The following is a 22,837-nucleotide window of genomic DNA, read 5'->3' as shown; positions in this document are numbered from 1 at the left end:
TCTAGTTTTATTGATATTTGGGGTGAGAAAGCTCACTCTGCAGATTTTTGGATCTTAGGAATTTGTCAAGGAAAGATGCTGATCTAGTAAACTTGAAAAATGTTATTCAGTATTTATATAAGAGACAAACATGAGCCATGAAAATGTAAACTGCCACACTAAAGTATTTCTGTCTTGGTGCTTTGCTCAATCCTTGTTGTCCCTTGATGTAGCCTCTGTTAAGTACCAGTGGTAATGGTAGTCTTACTCTGTGGACCGCAACCACAATTTAATCACTTCACATGCATCATTGATGAATTATTGTGTTATAACTATTTCTTTTTGTTTAGGAAAAGCTGTATAAACAGGCTTCTGAAATAGGTGTTCAAAAAGGCTGTAGAAGTCATATGAAGATGCTGTCTGCATGGCCTGTTTTTCAGATGTTACAAGCTACAGCTGTTCCCATGGGGAATGAAATGGATGGGGTTTTCTGAAATTACATTCACACTAACAGGAGCTACTGAGTTTTCAGTCTCTATGGAAATTGGATAATTTCAGTGGTTATGGTTCTAGAGCTTATGGACTTCGATCTAATTGTCACTTAAAGAAAAATATTATCCTTAATATTAACTCTTAGCTCTGCATTCATTAATACAGAGGTAACTCGCTGTTTGGAATTTGGTCTGAAAATCTGTTCGTGGTTTTTTTAAAGGAAAAGCAAGAAAAAAAAAAGCCAGAGTCAGAATTCATAAGCAAGCTGTGGCAAATCCTGAGAGCCCGTATTTTTCAATCCTTTTGTATTTAAGGAAAACATAGAAGTTCTTGTGTTCTTGCAGATGCCAAGTTTTTTTTGTTTGTTTTTTTTTTTTTTTGAGCTGGTTTGCTGCAGACAGACTTGCTATTGTTTCCATTGCCTACAGGAAGGGATTAAATTAATGTGCTGTGTTCATGAGGTGGTACTGAGAAATAGCATCCTACTGTAGCATGAGATAAATACAGCATAATGTAATGTAATAATTTTAACATATTTGTATTTCATTAGGCAATAATGCAGCTTTACCAAAGTTGGCAGAAGAACTAGAATTTGAAAGTAACTTGAGAACTGACGAGGTATTTACCTTATTTTGAAAATTCTGACTATACTGTTTCTTGTATAATTATACATCTTGCTAGGATTTCTTACTATATCTTTTGGTTTTTGTGCAGCAAAAATGGCATTTGAACCTCAAAACTTTTAAAGGGTCATTTTTCAGATTATTCAGCTGTACTTTTCTAAGCAGCTGGCATTTAAATTGTGGGCTGTCCATGTTATTCTGTGGTAGAACCAGTTCCCTCCCTCAGCCATGTTCCTTCTGTGACCATGACATCCAAGTTTGCTTTTTTTAGAATTGGTCATACTGTATGCATGTTGCTTGTGATAGTACTTGTAAAATAGTCATACATGCGTTAGCTCTAAGAGTTGGCAATTGTTAATTTAGTGCTTTGAAATAGTAAACATACACTGCTGTTCATTTTGTTTTATCACTTCCTTGCTAGTCTTCAGACTCACCCATTCTCTGTGTTTGAGGAACACTTGCTGCCATTCTGTGCTGTGCTAACTACAGCCCCGTTATCTGCTGTAACAGAAGAGTAGCGCATCCTGGATAATCCAGGGTATTGGGGCTCATGTCACCTATAGCTCGTGTAAGACTGAAGTTGAGCCTGTCTGTGTGTCTGTGCTGTGATCCATACTAGCCAGGATTCCAGATGGGTTAATTCTTCATTCAGATGCAGGACTGGATTCATGTATTCATATCTTGCCAAACTTTGATAATAAGCATTTCAAGGGAGAACATGGTTCAGAGACTCCGAAGCATCTATGAAAGGGTGAATCTGCACAGGGCTACTGGCTGCAGCTCCAGGGCAGACCAGTTGAGTATTTCTGAACCGTGGTGTTGATGCCTGGGATGCACTTCAGGAAAATCCAAGTCAACTTCAGTCCGGTGGGATTTATTGATTTGAGTTCCACCTGCAAACAGCTGTACTGTTTGCCAGCATAAGATGGTCCTAGAGTCAGTATAGCCATGTTCACATGGCACTGTATCTGAGTTTACAATGTCCAGATCTGACTTAAGTACACTTAACTCCGTATAGCATTATCTATGCATCAGTAACATAGAGCTGATCTGCAACTTGAACTTAAGAAAAAACAAACAAACAAGAAAAAAACCCAAAACACATGAGTTGAAAAGAGTTCATTGTACCTTGTTATACGTTGCAGATACATATTTTTCTGTGTATGTGAACATTTCTAGAATATTGCTCGCATTTGGAACTCATCTTAGAGTAGGCATTGCACCTTGACTTCCTGAGATTTCCTTGATACCTCCTTTTTTTAAACTAACCTCTGGTACCAGTGTTAACTCTAAGGTAAAGGTTAGGCACCGTACTGTTCAACAGTAATGTGACTTAGCTCTGCTGGTATTAATATTTGTACTGCTGTATTAGTAATAAAACTTTTGAAGACTTTTATAGATCATGGTAAGACAATGTTCATCATGACATGAGGGAGGGAAATGAGACATACTTGTTCTGGATGTCTGCAATATTTTTGTTTCTTCTGATTTTGTGTTTAGCCAGAACAGCCTGAAAGTCCAAGAAGTGAAGAGGGATATGTGGATCTTCATACTAATGAGTTTCAAAAAGGTGATTTTTGTACTGATAGCAACTTGCTTTTCATACTGATTTGACTATTACTTATGATGGGAGGGTTGTAGATTTGATATATCCTATGTGTAGAGAGATTGAAGCAAAGCCTGCAGAAATCTTGAAATGTTTCTGGGACCTCATGTGGCTTTACATTTGGTTTGTGGGAAAGAAGGAGAGTCAGCCTTTTCGTCCAATATGATATGCTGAAAGAAAGGTGGAAAGCATTTATGATTTTAAAAATGTAGACCGCTAACATTCTATTTAAAATCAATAAATACAGAAAAACATTTGCCCAAGAAAGATACAGAAACTTCCCCAAAGAATGGCTTTCTTCCTTATAAACTTAGAACATAATTGTTTCGGGTGTTGTGACAGGCCCTGTGAGGATATGACAAGAGTAAGTACTGTATGACTTATGTCACAGAGACTTTACAGAAGGATTTTTTTTTTTTTGTTCCCCTTCTTTCTTGCTCTCCAGAAGATTAAAATATTTCTGGCCATCCACTGAAATTTAAAGAGCGCTTATAAGTAGGTAATCACCTAGCTAGAAATCTCAATGAGTCAACTTGGATCTGTGCTCAGTAATTCCTTTTCCATGTATTAAATTAATCTTCAATAGGACCAAAAAAAAAAAAAAAATCCCTGTTTCCCAAAACCACATTATTTAAAAATGTGTTGCAATTGTTTGGCATTCCCATTAAAGCAGAAACAAACCCCTACTTTGTTTCCATCTTGATGGATTTTGTGCTCCAGATGCATCACAAAGATGTTTACAACACTACCAGATGAGAGTTAATCCTCAGTTAACGGAGTAACAAGCAAAACTAAAGTGAATTCCAAGAGGTACCAGCGATACTGCTGCATATAGAGTCCAAAGAGGTTAAAGATGCATTTCCTCTTATGGAAAGTTGCAGCTGAAAGCCTAAGTGCTGTGAAAGGACACACTGTTAAGCTCAAGTCTAAATTTTTAGACATGCATACCAAAATAACCATTTACAAATTAGGAGTAAGTTGAGATATGAGCATTGGTATAAACCTTTGGATTCCTTTCTATTCTTGGGGTAGGTCAAATTCACATACCTGGTTTAATGGTGGCGTATATTCATCTAAGCGATAAGAGATGTGTTCTGCTCACAAGAAAGAAAATGTAAACTCTGAGAATGGGTTAGAAGAATGTGGTCTTCAGGACAGCAGATCCAAAACTTGAACCAGTTTTTCTGTACTATGAGGTTTCTTTGAAGTGCCTGAAAAACGGTGCCGTTTTACATCACTCAGTCAGACAGTGAATTAGAATTTAAAATGTGCAGATTGAACTAGCTGAGATAATCTTGTTCCATGTAAAATATTTAACAAAAATCCATTTGTTGTGTAAATCATGTTGGATATGACATGCACTGAAGAATAATGCTTTGTAACTCTTAGTAGAGAGTTTTTTCTTTTCCTCCCCCACCACACAATAATCTCTCTCTCTCTCTCTCTATATATATATATGTATATACATGCATATACACATATAGCTCAACATACGTAAAAGGAAGTTGTTTAAAAGACAAATGTGTGTCCTGTCATGAGTATGAACAGCAGACACAGTAGTTTAGTAGTCCAAGTTTAGTATGAACAGCAGACACAGTAGTTTAGTAGTCCAAGATTCCTTGGAATGTAAACACATCGTTGCTGTTTGAGTGGGTAGGATCTAGCTCTTCATTTGACACTGCTTTAAAAATTGAAAGATGTTGTCCAACTAAACAGTATAGCTGTGGAAGAATTGTTGCTAAAACATGCAGATTTAAGAAATGAGCTATAAATTATATAAAATTGTATGTAGAATAGAGTGGGTTTATTGGATCATAGGTTTATGTTCTTACTGTATGTTGTTGTTTAACCCAGCAGGCAGCTAAACACCACACAGCCGTTCACTCACTCACCCCCACAGTGGCATGGGGGAGAGAATTGGAAAAAAAAAAAAAAAATCGTGGGTTGAGATAAAGACAGTTTAACAGGACAGAAAATGAAGGAAAAATAATGATAAAAGAATATACACAATAAGTGATGCACAATGCAATTGCTCACCACCTGCTGATGCCCGGCCGGTTACCGAGCAGCCAAACCCGCAGGCCAACTCCCCCCAATTTATATACTGAGCATGATGTCATTTGGTATGGAATAGCCCTTTGGCCAGTTTGGGTCAGCTGTCCTGGCTGTGCCCCCTCCCAGCTTGTTGCTGGCAGGGCATGAGGAGCTGAAAAGCCCTTGACTAATGTAAGCACTACTTAGCAACAACTGAAATGTCAGTGTGTTATCAACGTTATTCTCAATCCAAAACACAGCACTATACCAGCTACTAGGAAAAACAATTAACTCTATCTGAGCCGAAACCAGGAGACAGTAGCTGAAAAGAAAACTGCTTGCAATGTTCTAGCAGCCTTTTTTTTTTTAATTAAAATATTAATTCAGTGATTTTGTGAATCAGACTTTAAGGGTTTTGTAGAGCGCTTGATGGAGCAGCTTTATGATTCTCTTTATGTATCTGTATGAAGTGGCTTTGAAAGTTACAGAACTTTTTCAAAAGTGCAGAGCACTCATAAGCTCCCATAATTCATAATTATTTTCTGCATTTTTGTGATATGGAAGGCTAAGGCTCTACTTTACCAGAGTTAGAGTACAGTAGAGTCTAGCAATTGGACAATTTCCTTATGTGCAGTGTCAGCTACAGGTCTCACTAGTACAATTACGCAAACTTTAGGTCTCTGGAAGCACAATGTTACAGCATAGTTTTCATTGCATTTTACTTCATCCCATGATCCAGCATCTAGGGTTGTGATGGATAAAATTCTGATTTGTTCAAATCCTAGAACTATGTTGGAAATGTCAAAGTTACCATATATTTCAAAGATGATGACAGCCCCATGATTGCCTGTATTTTAGCCATAAAATGATTCTCAGTTACCCTATGCTTTAGATAATCCATATTCCTTATTTTTATGTTTTTGTTCAAATATCATTAAAGAGAAGATTGGATGCCTCTTATTTCCAACGCTGAAAGTAAGTTTTATATAGTTTCAGGTACTCTGGAATCCTTTCAGAGAGGTGAAGTAGAGGATACTATGATACTTCGCTCTTGCTTAGCTTTTCTGATTATTTTTGTAATTATTTTTTAATAGATACGCTGCAGAGGAATATTGCTTTAGAAGGAGAAACTTTTCATGTAAGTTCTTGGTTTTTAAATTTACTCTCTAAGTCTGTGCTGCTTTTTTTTCTAACTTGGATTTACTTCTATTTACATTAAATATTCTCTGAAGGAAAATACTATTTTTGTATATTCAGAGCCTATGTATGTTGTGACTGTGCAACTGTGTGGGTTGATGCCTAATTCTTCTTTCAAAGTTGCCAGTAAATAAATTTTCCAGTGTTGTTCCACAGCCTGTAACTATTTCAAGACTGTTGTTAACTGGCAGAAAAGAGAAGCTTGATTGTCGTCCTTGAGAACAGAGGATAAAAATAGGGATTATTCTTGCGGCTTTTGATCAGGACTAGAAACCTGTTACTTTAATGTAGTCTACTGTGATTTCACAATAACTTGAAGCTTATAAGTATAAAAGGGATGACTAGGAAAGTTGCAAGTGTGAAGTGTTTCTTGTGGAGCAAAACGAAGACATTTAATACAGATGACAAGCTAAAAATGTGTTTGTGGTTTCTTAAACTTGAGTAGTAAATTTATTTATTACTATATTGTAATGCTGGTTGGCCACATTTCTGGTGCTAGTGAGATACTACTCTTGTTTCTGCATGTGGGAGAGTGTCCTTTTAAATCCAAAAGTATTTTGTGCGAATTGCCACAATAAACTCCTTTTGAACCACATAGTAAGGTGCTTAATTAAAAGTGAGACTCTTTTCATTAAAAATATCAATTAGAAATTCTGAAAATAGTACAAGTCAGAAGTTCTTTCATGGTGCTATCCTATAGCAGTAACATTACTTGAGCTCCAGGAATAAATTGCTTTTGTAATACTGCTACTTCCCATTTTAGTGCACGTTGTACTTGAAAGTAGCAAGTAGGAAAAACTTTCTCCCTTCTGTGTTTATAAACTTTATGGAAAAAAGAAGGTAAGGAGTTACCTTTCTTTGTGTTTTATGTGTAGGTGGAAAACGTGGATACCCAAATAACTGAAGAACATAGATCTAGAGGAATACAATGTAAATCTTCAGGAACAATGGATAAAGAAAAACGTAAGTGATACAGAACTACATGAATCTGTGTAAAGCTTTTCCAATGCAAAACAACGTTCTACTATGATTCGGCCATAAAATGGTATTTTGGAGGAAAGAATGGAATATGGGGAATTCCAAATTCCAAAGCAATTGTTCTTCCCAAACCAACTTTTAATATTACACTTAATATATTCGATAAAAATATGGTAACAAAATTAATACTGCACGGAAGGGTATTATAGTAGCTTTTCCAGTTCTAAGTGAACAAACTTTTTCTGTTTAGTCTTTTAAGATAATTACTAATTTTATCCTTTTAAAATAAAACACAGGGAAGGAATACAAAGCTGAGGAAAGCTGATCATCAGAGGAAAATCTAGCCATTCAATAGATTGTGTGAGGCTGGATGCTTCCTTCTGTTAGAATGGAAAGAACTGAGTTTTAGTGTAACCTTTTATGTGTCTAGAAGCAAAAAATGAGACGTAAGTCAGTCCATTGAATGGCATAAACATTTCTAAGTTCAAGTTAGATAAACATAACTTAGAAATAAGTTAGACATTTTGTTGATGTAATAATTATGAGACTGACTATGTAATATCTGTTCAAACCCTGCCCTCAACTGCTTTTGTCTTTTCAGCATCAGAACAATTAAAAAAAATAGGATAGTTAGTAGTGTCATTTTTTTATAACCGTTTTTATTCTGCTTCGAAGAATTTTGGTTTGATGAAGTGAATAATTAGAAGCCATGCTGTATTCATTATAGTGTCCCACATAGCATTGACTCCTTTCTCTGTCTCTGGGTGAGTTGAAGTTAAGGTTGATGTTTTATTTCTTGATGTGGTACCTGTCAAATTTCAGTTTTGAGCTGATCTTCAAAAACAAACAAACAAAAAAAAAAGAACCCCACCCGGAACATACAAGAAACATGGAATTCTTTTTTGTAATTGTTTTGTCTTCCCTTTCTGAAGAGGGGTTAGCATAACTTTCTGTTCATATTTTTGTAAATAAGATGCTGCTTTTCAGAATCTTTTGAATTGCACTAACGAGGAGCTGATATAAAAGTGGCATCAAAATCTGACAAATGCAGAAGGCACATTTTTAACATTTGAACTGTTGTTTGTTTTTGCAGGCAACCAGCTGATTGCTCAGGATGTGAGAAAAGATGATGAACAAAGTCAGTGTTCCAAAATGAAACCTGATAACATCAAGGTATTTTCCAGAACAATTTTTTTAATGTTCTGCAATTGTAATGTAAATAAGATGGAAGTCTAAGTTTTTATTTCTATAGCAGTTTATATTGGGAGTTATTTTCATTATTAACTGTAAACTACTTTTGCATTGTCTTGAATACAAAATAACTGACTGTAGAATGATATTCACTTTTCAAGGGGGAGACAATTAAAAAAAAAAAAAAAGGCAGGGATCTGTGTTGCTGTGCACAGCACCTGCATCCCTTTGAGGTGTGGTGGACCAGTTTGCACAGTAGTTAGGAGCTTGGGATCGCATGGAGCCTTGCTGGATCCCAGCTGTCCAGTCAGTCAGCGTCTTCATGGTCATGCTGCTCTGAGATCTGCCAAGAGTGTACTGGACTTTACCCGAGTTCTGGGTTTGCACTGATCCCTTCTAAGTCAAAACAGGAAAGCAGGAGAGAATAGAAGTTCCTTTTAAGAGTACATGCAGAATATTTGGGACTGGGGAGTGGTTTGGGGTTTTTTTGGTTGTTTGTTTTTTTTTTTTAGTATAAGTAACTGACAATGATCTTTAATTTGTAGTAAGATGCTCTTTTTTCTTTGTTGTTTCAAAATAATGTAGGAAGTTGTTTCAGGTGATACAGCAGAAGGGTCCAAAGAAATTGATGTAAAGCATACACCTCCTAAAAGTGCTATGGAAGAAAAAGGTAATGAAACTGCCCATTCTGGGCAATTTTCTGAACCCCTACTGAATGCGAATTTCTTTTCATTTGAATGGTTCTGAGAGAAATTAGGAACTTGATCCCAGTTTGGTCCAGCAACTTTGATCCCAGCAAATACTTGCATATATTCTCTAGTTGCAGTCTATTCTGTTACTGCTATCAAATAATGCATTAATCTGAATTGCTTTAATGGTGAGAGCAGATTTGACATTTCTGCTGTGCTATCACCCATCCGCTCCATTATTGCTTCAGTATGTACCTTGGGTAGGTAAGCTAATTGCAAGTAAACAGATGGATAGGGAAATAGCATGATTGCAGTATGTGACAGGAACATCTCCTAACTCTGACCACAAATAAGAGGTGTCCTTCCATGAAAAGAAACCCTGACATATTCACCATCAAAATCAGTCCTGTTTGTTTCTGTAGAGAAACAAACCAGAAAAGAGTGTGCAAGTTGCACTGTTGTAATAGACTTATTAATTGCACTAAAATAAATAACAAAAGATGGTGTGTCCACAGTGTTAATACTGGCTTTGAAGTAATTTCAGTCTGTCTTTGTGTGAACAATGTCAATATCTTCCCTAATGTTAGCTTGATCTATTAATAGTTCTGTGTCTCCAGTGAGCATGTTGACAAGTCTGAAACTGTTCTGCAATAAGCTTGTATCCTCAGCTTCCTGTTTCATGGATTGTGGGAGAAAATTGAATAAAGGCTTGTATTTATTGTACTGTTTTACAGTGGGTCACACTCGAGCTTTTGTTTTTACCTCAAATTAGAAGACCTGTCTAATTCATCTAGTATTAGGGAAGCGTTCTGGCAGACCAATATATTGTTGCTACAAGGCAAATAGTGTTAATTTCTGATGGGTGTTTTTAGGAAATTTTGGGTTACAGAATGAAATAATGCTTTTGGTGCAGAGATTGTGGCTTATACCTTTTTCTTTGCCTAATAAAACAAAGGTGTACAGTTTCTCTCTTCTTGTTTTTTTTGTATGTGAGAAGATGAGTTTACCATCGAACAGGAAATGTCTGAAAAGGAAAAGCACGGTCTAGACTCAAGCGAAAATTCTCCAGAGGTGAGTGGTCTTATTCATGTTAACTAGCTGAGATAGTGCAGGTTCACACTGAAAATAAGTACTTTGTCTTTGGGTGTTGTTGACAGCAATATTAAAACTTTGACTTCACCACCACAGAAATAGCTGTGAAAATTTGTTTGGTACTGTAAAGTACCAAAGACTCATGTAGTTCTGTGTCACAAAGTATAAACTCACAGACCATGTCAGTGGCTGATTATTGAAGTATAAGTAACTCTCTTCCTACATGTAATAGTACTTATAAATTGTATAGAAAGCAATTCTATAGAGTTGTATTGTATAGAAATCATGTTTTCTGAAAACCTTGTAATGGAGATGTGGACAGCTTAGTCACTAGCAAATATGACTTGGCGTTACAAAAATATTGTCACTCAACAATTTTAAAACTCTTTATGTTATCTCTTAGGCATATACTTGTGATATTCTACAGTGGTGGTTGTAAACAAATGTCTGAACCCTAGAGATTAAAATTGTTGCTGGCCTCTAGAAATGGACACAGTTCTCATAAAAATGTTGGGTTTCATCATTTGCTTTTTTTGCCTCTAATTTGGAAGTGGAAGGAAACTTAAAGAATGAATCGTTACGTTTGTTGACTCAAGGCTTGGGTCACTAATATCCATTGCGAGGGGAGACATTGCTAGACTTCAGTAAATGCTGAATGAGGCACTTAACCTTCTTTCCTTGTAAATAGGAGAAAGTCTATTGAGGATTTTGTTATCTGAGATTGGGGATCTTTGTGCTCTGAACATTTGACCATATACATTACTTAAAGTTGTCTTCCAAAGCTTAAACTTCAAAGTAAGGGGCCTTTTTTTACTAAAGGCCCTGTTTATATGGATCTATATATCGGGATAACTAGGATATTGACTTGCTCAACTGTTACAAGATGTTACAACTGTTACAAGATGTAGCCTGTGCTATATGGCATTGGGAAAACGGGCTCACAACATACAAAGTTTGGAGTTCTCGTAAGACTGAAAAGATGTGGTGGGGTATGTGGGGTATGCCAGCAGCTTTTGTGAGACCAAGTGATAAGAGTTGTCTGGGAGAGGGGGCAGAAGGCGCTGTGTTCTCAGGCATGCTTAGTGCCTGAGGCCAGCCGCAGAGAATTTTGTATAATTGGGTTGTCTTGTTTCTTTTCAGCTGTTTCAATGGATTTCATAACAGGCAGTGTCTCTTCCTATGAAACCTGCCTCATCTATATTTTTAAACTGATGAATATTGCTTCTGCTACTGTCACACTATAAAGTTAGCAGCAGTCTTTGTATTATATTGCTCAAATGCTAAATGTCAATTACAGTAACTAAAATATTTTCGTCCTTTTAAAAGGAAAATCAGCCTGTAATAGTGAAACGGAAAAGGGGAAGGCCTCGTAAATACCCTCTTGAAGCTGTGCAGCCTGGTGGTAAGTAGTTCATAATACCTGTGTGGAAAAGTAAGGAAAATAGTGACATTCAAGTTCTGAATTCATATTTCTTCCCTCAGGTGGGGAGTCAAAAGCTGATATGAGCACTGGGAATGTAAGTGCCTTTATTTTGTTTGGGTGCATTTAAACGCAGTAATTCAAGAGCCATTTATCTGTTTAACAGTTAACGGTATTTCAGAAACATCTTCTGGAAAACTTGATAATTGAGTTCAGTCTAAGCAAACAAGACTATTAATACTGTCTCCTAATATAACTGAACTTTGTAAGCAAAATATACTATTAAGTTGGAGCACAGCAATAACCTAACAGGATCAAACTTAGTACAACATACTTAATACAAATCTAAGCGTTACACTGGCTAGCAATATACTTGTACACAGGGTGAAATTCTGATTGTGTGCACATGTGTCTTTTAATTTGTGCTGAGGGTCATTTTGGCCTGAAGATCAAGGGTGACTTTGTTTTGAAAACTTGAGATTTTTTTTTTCTCTACTGAACCTATCATAATAATACCTCATAGTAACTCTTAATATCTGTAAAATAAAGTATTGTGTAATGCAGTTGTATTATCTGTACATATTACAACATGTACAGTTCATTCCAAAGATAGAGACAAGCTGGTTAGTAACTTAAGAGCTTGTGAAACATACCTCTGTCTTTTAAAGCTCAGTGATATCTTAATTCCTTAACTCCCATGAAGTACATTCACTGCTAAGAGGAGTGTTTCTGCAATCCAGTTGGATTACAGCACAGGGTAGTAATGGATCAGGCATATTTGTGGAGTACAACTCGTTGGATTTATTCTGGTGGAAGGCTTCTCTCTTGGGAATTCCTGTATGTCAGAGTCAACGTTATTGCATGAAAAAGAGGTGATTTTAAAAATGAAGTTGTATTGAAACTCATGTTTTCTGCCTGCTTGCCTGGTGAGGTGCCAGCTGGCATGGGTGTCTGAAGTCTTGAGAATTCACCTAGGCTATAGGTAGCAGGAGTTCTCATCCCTGCTTGTTCTGTCCCCACAGCGTTTCAGGCAGCCCTTTGAGTCCTGTCCCTTTTACCGGTCTGGTGGAGTTTTGTTTCAGAATTCCTAATTTTTCCTAATCAATTTTTTTTTCCCAATATTAATTTAATGAAACGTAATTTCAACTGGTGATTTTTTTGGTGTTTGTGTTGTTGTTGTTGTTTTTCCCCAAACAAGAATTAAAACTAATTTTAAAATCCCCCTCAGAAATAGATACATCTTGGCACCCTCAGTACTGAAACAGAATCATCTTGTTCTAGTTCGACTTTTTTAAAGGTCTTGTAGCTCTTAGTGATGACTGATTGGTGTGTTAGTCAGTTACAGGCTGGCTCCAGGAGGAGCAATATCTGCCCTCCATCAGAGATAATGGTTCTGTAAGGTGAGATATTATCTTTGCATGACAGTTTCCCCTAGGCTGCTTTGAGAGCTTGTCGCTACTTCAAAGGAAGTGTAGACATCCTAGTGTAGTCGTTCAGTGATGAAAGCAACTGGATTTTTTGGACAGTCATCATGGGAGATTATGTAATTCTACATAGCTCTTTCTGCATTTTGAGTAAATACAAAATTCTGGTGACTTACAATTCTGCTAATCTGTATGTGTGATTACATAGACTGCACTAAACTTCTTTTGTATTGCTGATAATTAAGTTTTCAGAAATGTATTCGACAGAAACTGCTTTTAACTTTTATTTTTGTGTCTTTTATTGCAATGACTTCAGTGTCAATTAGGTTACTGAAACTGCTATGATTTCTTTTGTTTATGGGCTGATATGACTTGTTTCAGATTTTTATCGTAAATGGAAAAATGCAGGCTACTGTTAAGAAACTCAGTACAAACTTTCTGTAGGCTCATTAGAATGTTCATGTTTCCTAAATATGTTCTACTATGAATGGGAACAAGTTTCTGTGTTTATGTAATACAATCCTGGATTTTTCTGATTTTCTTTAAATTAAAAAAATACTTTTTTTTTTATTTCAGCTGCAGTTTCCTATCTTTGCGAGTAGAGGAAAAACACCTCAAACAGGTAAGCAAATGATATCTGCTTTAACAAATAAAAAAGATGGAAGAAATAGAAGAAGGTGTTTTCAAGGAAATCACATGGGTTCTTCCTGAACATAATCTCCGGCAGTCAGCATTACCAACATGTGAAAATATCTGAGTAAACAGAACAGTGAAGATTCGTCCCTAATTCCTACTGAGTTTTTAATTTAAAAAAGAGCAGCTTGATAAGAACTTATTTCAAAGATGCAGCAGCACTGTTAAGTGCTGAATAATGCATTGCAGAATATACCAAATAATTTGTTTGTGTGGATAGGCACATGGCAGAACTTCAGAGGCAGGTAGGTACCCCATCAAACTGGTTCTTAGTGACTGTTTTCCATTTCTGCTTGTTTTCTTTCATACAGTGACTATCAATCACACTTACTACATTAACTGTTTAAAAATTTCAAATTTTGTTCAGTTAACTGGATTTTCAGTGGATATGTGTCTGAAGAGCTTAGTGGTAGCTTGAGGGGATATTTCTTTCCCCTTTCACAACTGCTGTAAGATCTTTAGAAGACGATCGCTTAACTTCACTCATAAATGTACTTTTAGTGCTTCAAACTAAAGTCAAATAAAGTGATATACTTTTCTGTTTCTCTTTCCTATTCAAACATCTGTGATTTGTAAGAGGTCAAACTTTGGTGAATTTTAGATGCCGTAGTTATTTTTTTGCATATATGGAGTCTGAACTGCATTGGTTGTTTAAATATGTCTTTTTAATTATGGCCATTCATTAAACAGACTTTAAAATCCATTCAGGAAGCAGATGAACCTGAAAGGCAAGTTAAAAAATGGCTTGTAAACAAATACAAACATTCATGCCACAATTCTGAGAAAACAAGTCATCAGAACAAATATTCTGGAGTTTCCAAAAGTTTAGGTTTCTACAGAGATATTAATCTGGCTGCATTGCACATATGGACTATTTCCTATTTTCTCTGCATTTGTTAAAATGTCAGCTTTAATCCATATGCTTCATAATTGTCTCTGGAGGGTTAGCTGGTTGTGTGGTACTTGGTTTCTATCAACTGCAAATAGAACAGACAAGAATGCAAGAAAGGTGTAAAAATGCATAATTCAAAAGGACAGACACCTGACTGTGTACTTAAAACTTAATTTAGTGTGTTAAGTAACATTTCATTTGCCAGGTGAAAGGTTGTTGATGTCACAGCAATATTAAGAAGAGTGTATAAAGTGGATGGAATGTCCTGTTAAATTTTTCATCATACGTTAGTGTTCATGTGAGAAAAGGGGTTGAAAACCTCTGGCAGTGAAAAGAAAACAAAGTGGAATCCCTCTGTGCAGCTCACTTATTCTGGTAATTTCCGGGTGTTCTGGAGCAGGGTTTGCAAGTGGGACAGACTCACACACAGAGTGGGAAGCAGAGTGTTTCTTTCCAGTCAGTGCAACTCAGGCAGTTCAGAGGCATCTGGTTTCTGAAGACAGCATCCTCCCATAACACTGACACTGAACTTGAAAATAAAATTATTTTGTACTAATCCGCAGTTGCTGCTGTAAAGTTAGTAAAATTTTTAAGTACTATAGCTTATTATTTTTATACTTATCTTGAAGGAAAAGTACTACATTTTCACATTCTAAAGAGAGGGTTGTGTCTGTTAATAAAGGCATGTCTTGTACTCACGTGGAGTAGTCTTGAATCAAAAACCATTTTGCTACAAATTTGCCAAAATGTACGAGAATTTTGATGTATCTGTCTTTTTGAACACAACAGAACTAGTAAATGTTAGTTATATGTTAGACTTGTGTAAAATACTTAATGCAGCGGACAGTCCTACAGTCCCATGTTTTACTGCATTTCTTTATTGAATAGCTAAACATCTTTGCATTTTATTTCACTTGCTTTTGTGCAAAAGTTTTTCCCTGTAACCTTAACAAAGGAACTCTAAAAAACTTGTGTGTGAGTTTTAGAATATGTTTCTGCTCTTTGAGATCTATTTTTGATCTGTTGCATTGACATTCTTCTGTTTGTTTTATCAGTCTAATTGGTGATGGGTTTAGAGCTTGTCGTCTTTTGTGTAGCTTTCAGAAAACAAAAATAGGCAGCAATTTTATGGCAGGGAAAAAAGGTATAAAAACTTGCTTTTGTTTAGGTTGCTTCTCTCCTTCTATTGATAAGGACTTTTATCCTTGCAGTGTTGCAGACAATTCCATTTGACAAAACTCAAAAGCTTTGTAAAATAATCTCTTTCTTATCATAGAGTGAGGGTAGAAGTGCTAAGCATGTACCGTGGAGAGAGGCCGGGTTGAGACATGGGTGGTAGGGTTATAAATGTATTTTAACATGCACAGGCCAGTCTGTAAGAAGTACTGAATTGGAAGTAAGAAGTACTTGAATGGAGAAAGTCACGTAATTTGCATACCAGGTATTAGACAGATTTTAAATATTGTATTTTTGAGCTACAGCCATCTTGGTGCTTCACCATGGGCACAGTTAAGCACTAGAACAGGTTGCCTGGAGGGACCATATTCTTGGAGGCTTTCAAAATTGGATTGAACAAGATCTTGAGCAGTATGATCAGATCACTTAATTTAGCCATGGAGGTTGGACTAGATGACCTCCAGAGCCCCCTTCCAAGCTAAATTTTTCTGTGATTCTGTAATTGGTTGACAATTAGTTAAAAGGGGCAAGTAACTTTTTTGCTTTTCCATTAAAACAAACCAGCATATGCAACAAAGCAATAAATAATGTCAGTCATATAAAGCCTTACTACTTTAAAAAAAAGAAAATTAATCGTTGTCCCAGTCTCTGTATATAACGAAATACAACAAAGCCATGTTCTAAATTAGATAGAGACTTTAAATGTTTTCTGAGCTTCTGTAATGTTTATGCAAAGTTGACAGAGTTTGAAAGAACTCCTTTTTAAACTGATGGGTGAAAGATTTGAAGTTCAGGATTAAGTTTTGTTCTTTCCTTTCTTTTAGGTACAGACATATCTAATAAGAAAGAAACAACAAATGTAAGTACAGCTATTTTCATTTGTAAGTTTCTAAGCATTATGTAATGAAAAATGTCTGTCTTCTATTTAAATTAAATTGTTCTTGCTTTACTTGCTTCCATTTTATTTTTTCAGGAAGATGAAGCTGAGAAAGCAGAAATGATTGTGCGCAAAAGGGGAAGAAAGCCCAGGCGTTCTCTGGTTCAATCAGAGGAAACTGGTAAAAATGTGAAACTGTGCTACTCGTAACACAATGAGAAGATATTACTGTGCCTTTCTGCTTACTAATAGCAACAAGATAAGCTTTATTCAATTTTCCTTTCTTGAGGAAAAATCATTGAGTTAGAGCTAGTGTAAATATTATGTAAATATGTGTAAATTGCTGTAATCTCGTGTCAGAATTGCTGCATCCCAGATGCTTCTATAAAACCTCATGAATTTTCTATGAATTCTGGCTATGAGCTGCATAAGTAAACTATGGTGAATGTGTTAGCAAGATTAAGTCAAACAAGCCTGAATTAAAAATATTGAAGCATAAAAGAAATGGAAAATTACTTACTTAAAATGGGATTTGTGAATAGAATACCTTTTCTAAACTAAGTGTCCATATCCTTTTGGAGGGTTTTGGGAAAATTATAGCACATGTGTAAAATTTTACATGGACAGAAACACTGGAGCCAGAAAGAAAACGTCGGAAATTAACGTCTTCTGAAGATGAACTAAAAGAGCAGGAGGAAGGTGAAGATGATGATGGTGAGGAAGATGATGAAGCACATTCTGGGGCCACAACTAGATCAGCCACAAGATTAGAGGCTCAAAGGTAACTGCGTGTAGAGACACCAACAGCAGGCTTTTTTCTACATTGTTCTCAGTTGTTGTGGGGTTGGTTTAGGGGGTTTTGTTGTTGTTGCTTGCCTTCTTTTTTTTTTTTTTTTTTTTTTTTTAATTGATGAGAGCTTCCCAAATAATTTTGGTTCTAATTCTAGTACCGCTCTTCTAGGGATGAAAAGACAAAAGGGGAGATGGGGAAACTGTTAGGGTCTCAAAAGACGTACTTGAATATGTCTGAAGGTAAGAATTGATCCTATTGGCAGTCTTCATCCTAGTGATGTCTCAGAAGTTGAGTCTAAGGGTACTTAGTTCCGATAGGTAAAAAGGGACCTCTGACTTGACTGTGCAATTCACTGTTTGATATTTGGAGCTGGAACAAGGTGAAAATATAATTATCCATGTCCATTTCTTTTTCCAAATATTATCCCAGTTAAATATATGAATCTCCAGTACTGGAGGATTTAATTTCTAATATGGTGATCTGCAAGCTCAGAAAGCAATCGTACTGCAAAAGACTAGTGTGGTAGCAAGAGTTCTGTTTTCAAGAAGCCATTCTTCATCTCCCTTAGCATAGGTCTGCCTTTTTGTAGGCAAACTGAATTATAGCATAGCTCATCCTCTTGACTTTGTTGTCAAAACAAAGAAAGATATCAACTTTGGGAAGTTTTAATTCATGTTGCTGCCTTCCAGAACAGAATTGGAGTCTAGGTTTTGGTTTTATGTTCACGGTGAGATTTCTGTAAATTCATTGGATGTAATTCATTCCTAAGGATATCGTATTATATGTTAGCCTTTGGGACTGATTTGAAGCAGTGCTCACAGTATGCTCTTGAATTCATCATTTCAGAGCTGAATCAGAAAGTAGTTATGTAGTCTTCATTTAAATAAAAGCCAAAGGTTTACCACTGCCACTTAGTAAACAACAGGTTTGTTTCGGTAAAGGCAAAGGTACTTCCTTTAGTCTCACATAATTAACTCTAAAATTGTAATAAAAGTTTAGATATTAGTGTTTGCATTCTGATTGCTTGTGGAAACATCTATTTTTTTATTTATAGATTTGTTTGTGTCTCAGATTTCCAGTGCTGTCTTTCTAGCTCTGACTGTAACAAAGCATCTCTATCTATCTATCTTAAGGTGCTGCAAACAGTCCACATTTTATAAGTAGCATTTGGAATAATTCTGTGGAAGGGGCTGCTTCTTCAACTTCAGCATTGCTGGATTATCAGTTTTTCTGACTTAAGTAACCTGTTTTCCAAACTATGAAGTTGATTGCCAGTAACCAGTTTTTCATGTTTCTGAACTGGTGGATACTGAACCTAATATGAGTTCTTTCTTTACACTGGATAAGAAAATTCTCTTTTCTTCTGCAGCCCGTTCGCCTTTGCTTCTTTTTGCTTTTTTTTTCTGCTGGTTCTACAAGCTGTATTTTTTAAACATGGACAATTATGTACCAGAATTATTGCAGATTTGGAACTAGGATTTTTATTTAGTTAAATACTAAATATTGTCAGTAAAGCAGCCTTTTGATTCTACATTAGATATGAAAATGCACAGCTCGGCGTTGCAGTTTGTGTCTTGAAGCATGCAAATGTGTTTTTTCACTGTTTCTTTTGGCAACTTTGATTTACTTGTTGCAAATACTGTGCAGTCTTAATTTTCTGCACTTGGAATGCAAGAAGAAAGTGACTTGGTAAAAGTATTTTGTTACATATACATTCATCATTTTTTTTGTATTACAGAAAGCAGCCCAGCAAGCCAACCACACGTGCAACTTCTAAAGGCAGCAGTCCAAGTTCAGTTTCTCCTAGAAAACAACAGAACCTAGCAGCAAAAAAAAGATCTCCAAGTGATACAAAAATTAATAAATCTCCTCCATTGACACAGTAAGCATTAAAGTTGAATCCACTTCTGTTATTTGTTTTGGAAGCCACTACATTGATCCTTTCCTTATATGTAATATATTCCTTCAAAATCTGAACAGCAGTCTAGCTTCGCTCTGTTCTGTTCTCTTGTGATATATAAAAGCTTTTAAAGGATTTTCTTCTGTTTACGTTTTTTCTTTTTCTTCCTTTCTTTAACATTTGGAAGACTAGAATTTTTTTCTTTCCATCCTCAGAAACCTCTTGGGAGAATCTGAAAATGCTGTTACGCAGTATTTTAACTTCAGCTGTGATTCTTTCCTGAATGGGGGGAAGAGTAGCTGTAGTTCAGGTTAAAGCAACATATATAGGATGACATGATTCTAATGCTTCAAAGATCTTTCTAAGATCAGCTGATAAAAGAGGAGAAACTCTGAGAGCCCTTATATCAAGTTTCAAAAATATTTCCCTTTCCCTCCGTCCCTAGTACACTTTTAATTTTTAAAGTTGCGATCACAGTGTAAAATCTCAAGGGAGTAATAAAAGTGATGCACAGTTGCTATTCATCTTGTAGTTTACCTGTAAAATAGGTTATATGACAAATACCTTTAGTTGTCATCCACTCTGAAATGTGGCAATGTCTTCAAACTGAACCTCGGAGCATGTGTCATGCACTGATCAGCTGTCACAGTTCACCTCCTGTTAAGCTCTTTGCATGGTTATGAATGGCCAAGAGTTTAAGCCACACTTGTAATTGGCTGTGGCTGAGATGTGGTGGGCTTATATATGGATGCTTAAATAGAGATAAGGGTACATGATGTCTGCCCTTCACTCCCTCTTTTGTATGCAAGACTTAAGCCACTATTGCTGTTCTTCTGTCTTTGTGAGACAGGGTACAAGATAATGTGGTTCATTATATTCTGTTATAATCCACAAGTCTTTCCAAAAGAAAGAGGAGGAAGGAGGAGAGCTCTAGCTCCAACTTCTGCGTCTGGAGCACTTTCCAACATACAGAATTAGTATGCATCCTGCTAAGATGTGATGGGACTGTGCAAGGTCTCCCTGTGGTCTGTGCTGGCTTATAATGTTTTAGTAGTAAGCTTTTAAATAATACATTCTGGTAATTCATCAGATGGACAATTAAGTTCCATCCTCTAAACAGGATTGTGCCTGACCACCCTTTTTGTGTTACAGGTCCTACCGTTGTTAAAATAATTATTATTAATGTTTTTCAGGTTAAAGGTGCAGTCTACCAAGCGTAAAAGGGAAGACAGCCCAACAGTGGTACGGAGAAAAGGCCAGCAGAAAACAGAGGAGACGCCAGTAAAGAAAGCAAAACGATAATCTTTACCAGCTAGTACTGTTCATGGAAAAGTCAAAAGAAAAAAAAAACATCTGTGCTTCTATTTTTTTTAAAGCAAAGGGATTTGCACGTGCTTCTTTCAGAGCTCTAAGTTAATCAATGCAGTACTTTTAAGTTACATTTTAAACAGCTTTATAAACTATTGTTTATACAGAATATTATGTACATTTATTTCAGATGAAAAATAAGTTTACTTTGTATCTGAATGAAAAACAAAGTAGTTATATATTTTATCACTGACTTGGAAAGTTGGGGTTTCCCAATGTGACATGCTAATGCAGATGCTTCCAACCCATGAGGCACCCCTGGGCCTACTAATACACTTTGTATATAAACTTGTAAAAATAGGTTGTATTTTACTCTGTGTATGAATCTAATCGATGATGGACATTTTATTTATTATATGGAAAGCATTGGTCTGTAAACTTTAGTATATACTTTAGGTTTTTTTTAATTATATATTTTACATTCTATGCAGATGTCAGTAGGAAACTTCCCCTCCGCTCCCCCAGGGCTGTCTAAAACCTGAAGTTCTCTAAAATATGCTCAAACAGTTGGTAAAGTATTTTTCTCGCATGCATTAAAGTAGTTTAGCATAGTGAAAAGAACTTGGCTCCTTTCTGTTCACATTTGTGACAAAGTATAAAATTTAAAATGTAATCTTACTAGATTATATTTTCACTTGTGAATTTACTACCAACCTCAAGAAATAAATAGTATTAGGTTAGATTTATTCACAGTCAGCCAACACTACCCTGAAATGAAACAGTTTTATTTTGCAACTAAACACCTGTTCTTTCAGTATTTGTCTTTTTCAACAAAGAGGGACCCATTGAAATCAAATGTTACTTCTCCTAACTATAGAGCTTCAGCATTTTATGTTACATTTTATACACAGGTATTAAAAATAGAACCTGGTATTATTGCCAGAATCTTTTTTTAATGTATATTAACTCTGGTAAGAGCAAATGTTCAAGTGAAGTTGTATATAAAGTTAAACTTTTCTTATGATCAAATGTGTCTCTTGTTATGATGTGATGAGTTGCCAAACAATCTGAGATTATTTTAAGTGTTTTGTTGATATTCTGGTTTATAATTAAAAAGGATTCTGGGGGGCTGGAATTTTACTTTTCTTTTTTTTCTTGTTTTCTTTTGTGAGGTTTTTTTGAACTTATTGTAAGGCAGATGTTTCCGTCAGATACTCTGCTTGGTTTCTTACTGAGATTTTTATATAAAAATTATAAAATGTTTGCCAAAAATCCGAGTTGCCATATTTTATTATCCTTTAATTGTATTGCTGTGGAACTTGTTTTTACAAATGTGTTTGGTTGGAGCCATATCTATGAGCTTTAACCCTGATTAGTGTCTTTAAATCTTTACAGATGCTTATATTTTAGGTATATAAACAGAAGGGAAAGGACCTAACCATTTACCCAGCTTAGTATGCTATAAAAGCATGTGCATACATAATTTTTTTCCTACGCAAACTTGAGTCTAAAAAAAGAAAACCTCTTTGCTCTGAAAATCAGCTCCTTTTGATTTCTACCTTAACTCTGCTGCCATGCTAATACATACCTTGCTAACATACTGCTGATATATATGTATATATTAGTAACACTAACGTTTATGCAGTTCTTCATATGCAGTTGCAGGAGAAATTGAATCTTTTCCTTTTTTTTTTTATCCTTTTTTCCCCTTTGCCCCCTGCGGTATGCATAGACCAAAATTGTAGATTTCTTCTCAGCCTTTGTAAGGCTAAATGAGCTGAACTGTTTCCAGTCAGTGCTTTCTAGATTTTTTTATCATATTTGGAGTCCTTCCCTGCATCTGTTCTGGTTTTGTTTCCTTACACCTGAATTTGGTTGTGAGATTGCTCAGGAGGTTCCTAAGGAACTGGACGTTGGTCTCATTTATTCTCTCTCTCTGCGGGTAGTACCTCTCCTGCCACGGTACGGTTTATATTTGCCTATTTCACAGGCACATCTCTTCTGATGGATTATGATTGACGGAGCTCCTACTTGTGTCAGATCCTCTTGACTGTCTGTTGTCCAGCGATCTCAGTAGAGAAATCCAACCCTGAAGATCAATGGCAGTCTCTCGGAGCTAACCTCCTATAAGATCTTCTGCTGTCCTTCCCCTTAGCGATGGATAACACTTAGGACTAACATTTAGGAAAATCCTCGTGTCTATGGAATGTATCTTCGATCATTCATTAAATTATTCCATAATATGAAGGCATTAAAGGGATTATCTTTCAGCAAGAGAGCCACTTTTACTTAAAGGGAGGGGGAAAAAAGTGCCAATTCCACAAACTTTTAACTTATGCACACTTTACTTGCTGCATGATATATGAGAACACGAGCTTCTTGTCCTTGTCAACAAAATAGGCATTTCTGCCAGGCCACATCGTTGTCAATCCATGTTTGGAATTTTTTTTTCTTTGCTTGGTAGTTTGAAGTG

General features: G+C 36.0%; 1 protein-coding gene across 8 annotated transcripts in view; it reads left to right on the top strand.

The window, feature by feature from the left end:
- The window catches only part of BOD1L1 (biorientation of chromosomes in cell division 1 like 1), a 38,971-nt gene extending 17,303 nt beyond the window's left edge, over positions 1-21,668 (top strand). The window contains exons 11-25 of one of the 8 annotated variants that reach the window (XM_087736091.1): positions 1,022-1,089; positions 2,595-2,664; positions 5,829-5,872; positions 6,807-6,894; positions 8,003-8,082; positions 8,686-8,770; positions 9,787-9,860; positions 11,208-11,283; positions 11,364-11,398; positions 13,302-13,347; positions 16,311-16,345; positions 16,460-16,544; positions 16,991-17,144; positions 18,895-19,038; positions 20,250-21,668. In XM_087736091.1, coding sequence (XP_087592217.1) covers positions 1,022-1,089; positions 2,595-2,664; positions 5,829-5,872; positions 6,807-6,894; positions 8,003-8,082; positions 8,686-8,770; positions 9,787-9,860; positions 11,208-11,283; positions 11,364-11,398; positions 13,302-13,347; positions 16,311-16,345; positions 16,460-16,544; positions 16,991-17,144; positions 18,895-19,038; positions 20,250-20,358 — 1,193 coding nt within the window. In that variant the 3' untranslated portion in view covers positions 20,359-21,668. Of the gene's footprint in view, positions 1-1,021; positions 1,090-2,594; positions 2,665-5,828; positions 5,873-6,806; positions 6,895-8,002; positions 8,083-8,685; positions 8,771-9,783; positions 9,861-11,207; positions 11,284-11,363; positions 11,399-13,301; positions 13,348-16,310; positions 16,346-16,459; positions 16,545-16,944; positions 17,145-17,324; positions 18,100-18,894; positions 19,039-20,249 lie in introns of those variants that run through there. The other 7 variants (XM_087736090.1, XR_015699611.1, XR_015699612.1 and 4 more) reach the window with 7 other exon arrangements.
- Positions 21,669-22,837: the final 1,169 nt, after the last annotated feature.

Source organism: Nipponia nippon, unplaced genomic scaffold (assembly GCF_047370975.1).
Source record: "Nipponia nippon isolate SJK-2023a ecotype South Korea unplaced genomic scaffold, ASM4737097v1 scaffold_6, whole genome shotgun sequence".
NCBI lineage: Eukaryota > Metazoa > Chordata > Aves > Pelecaniformes > Threskiornithidae > Nipponia > Nipponia nippon.
This window is presented reverse-complemented; position numbering and strand designations above follow the sequence as displayed.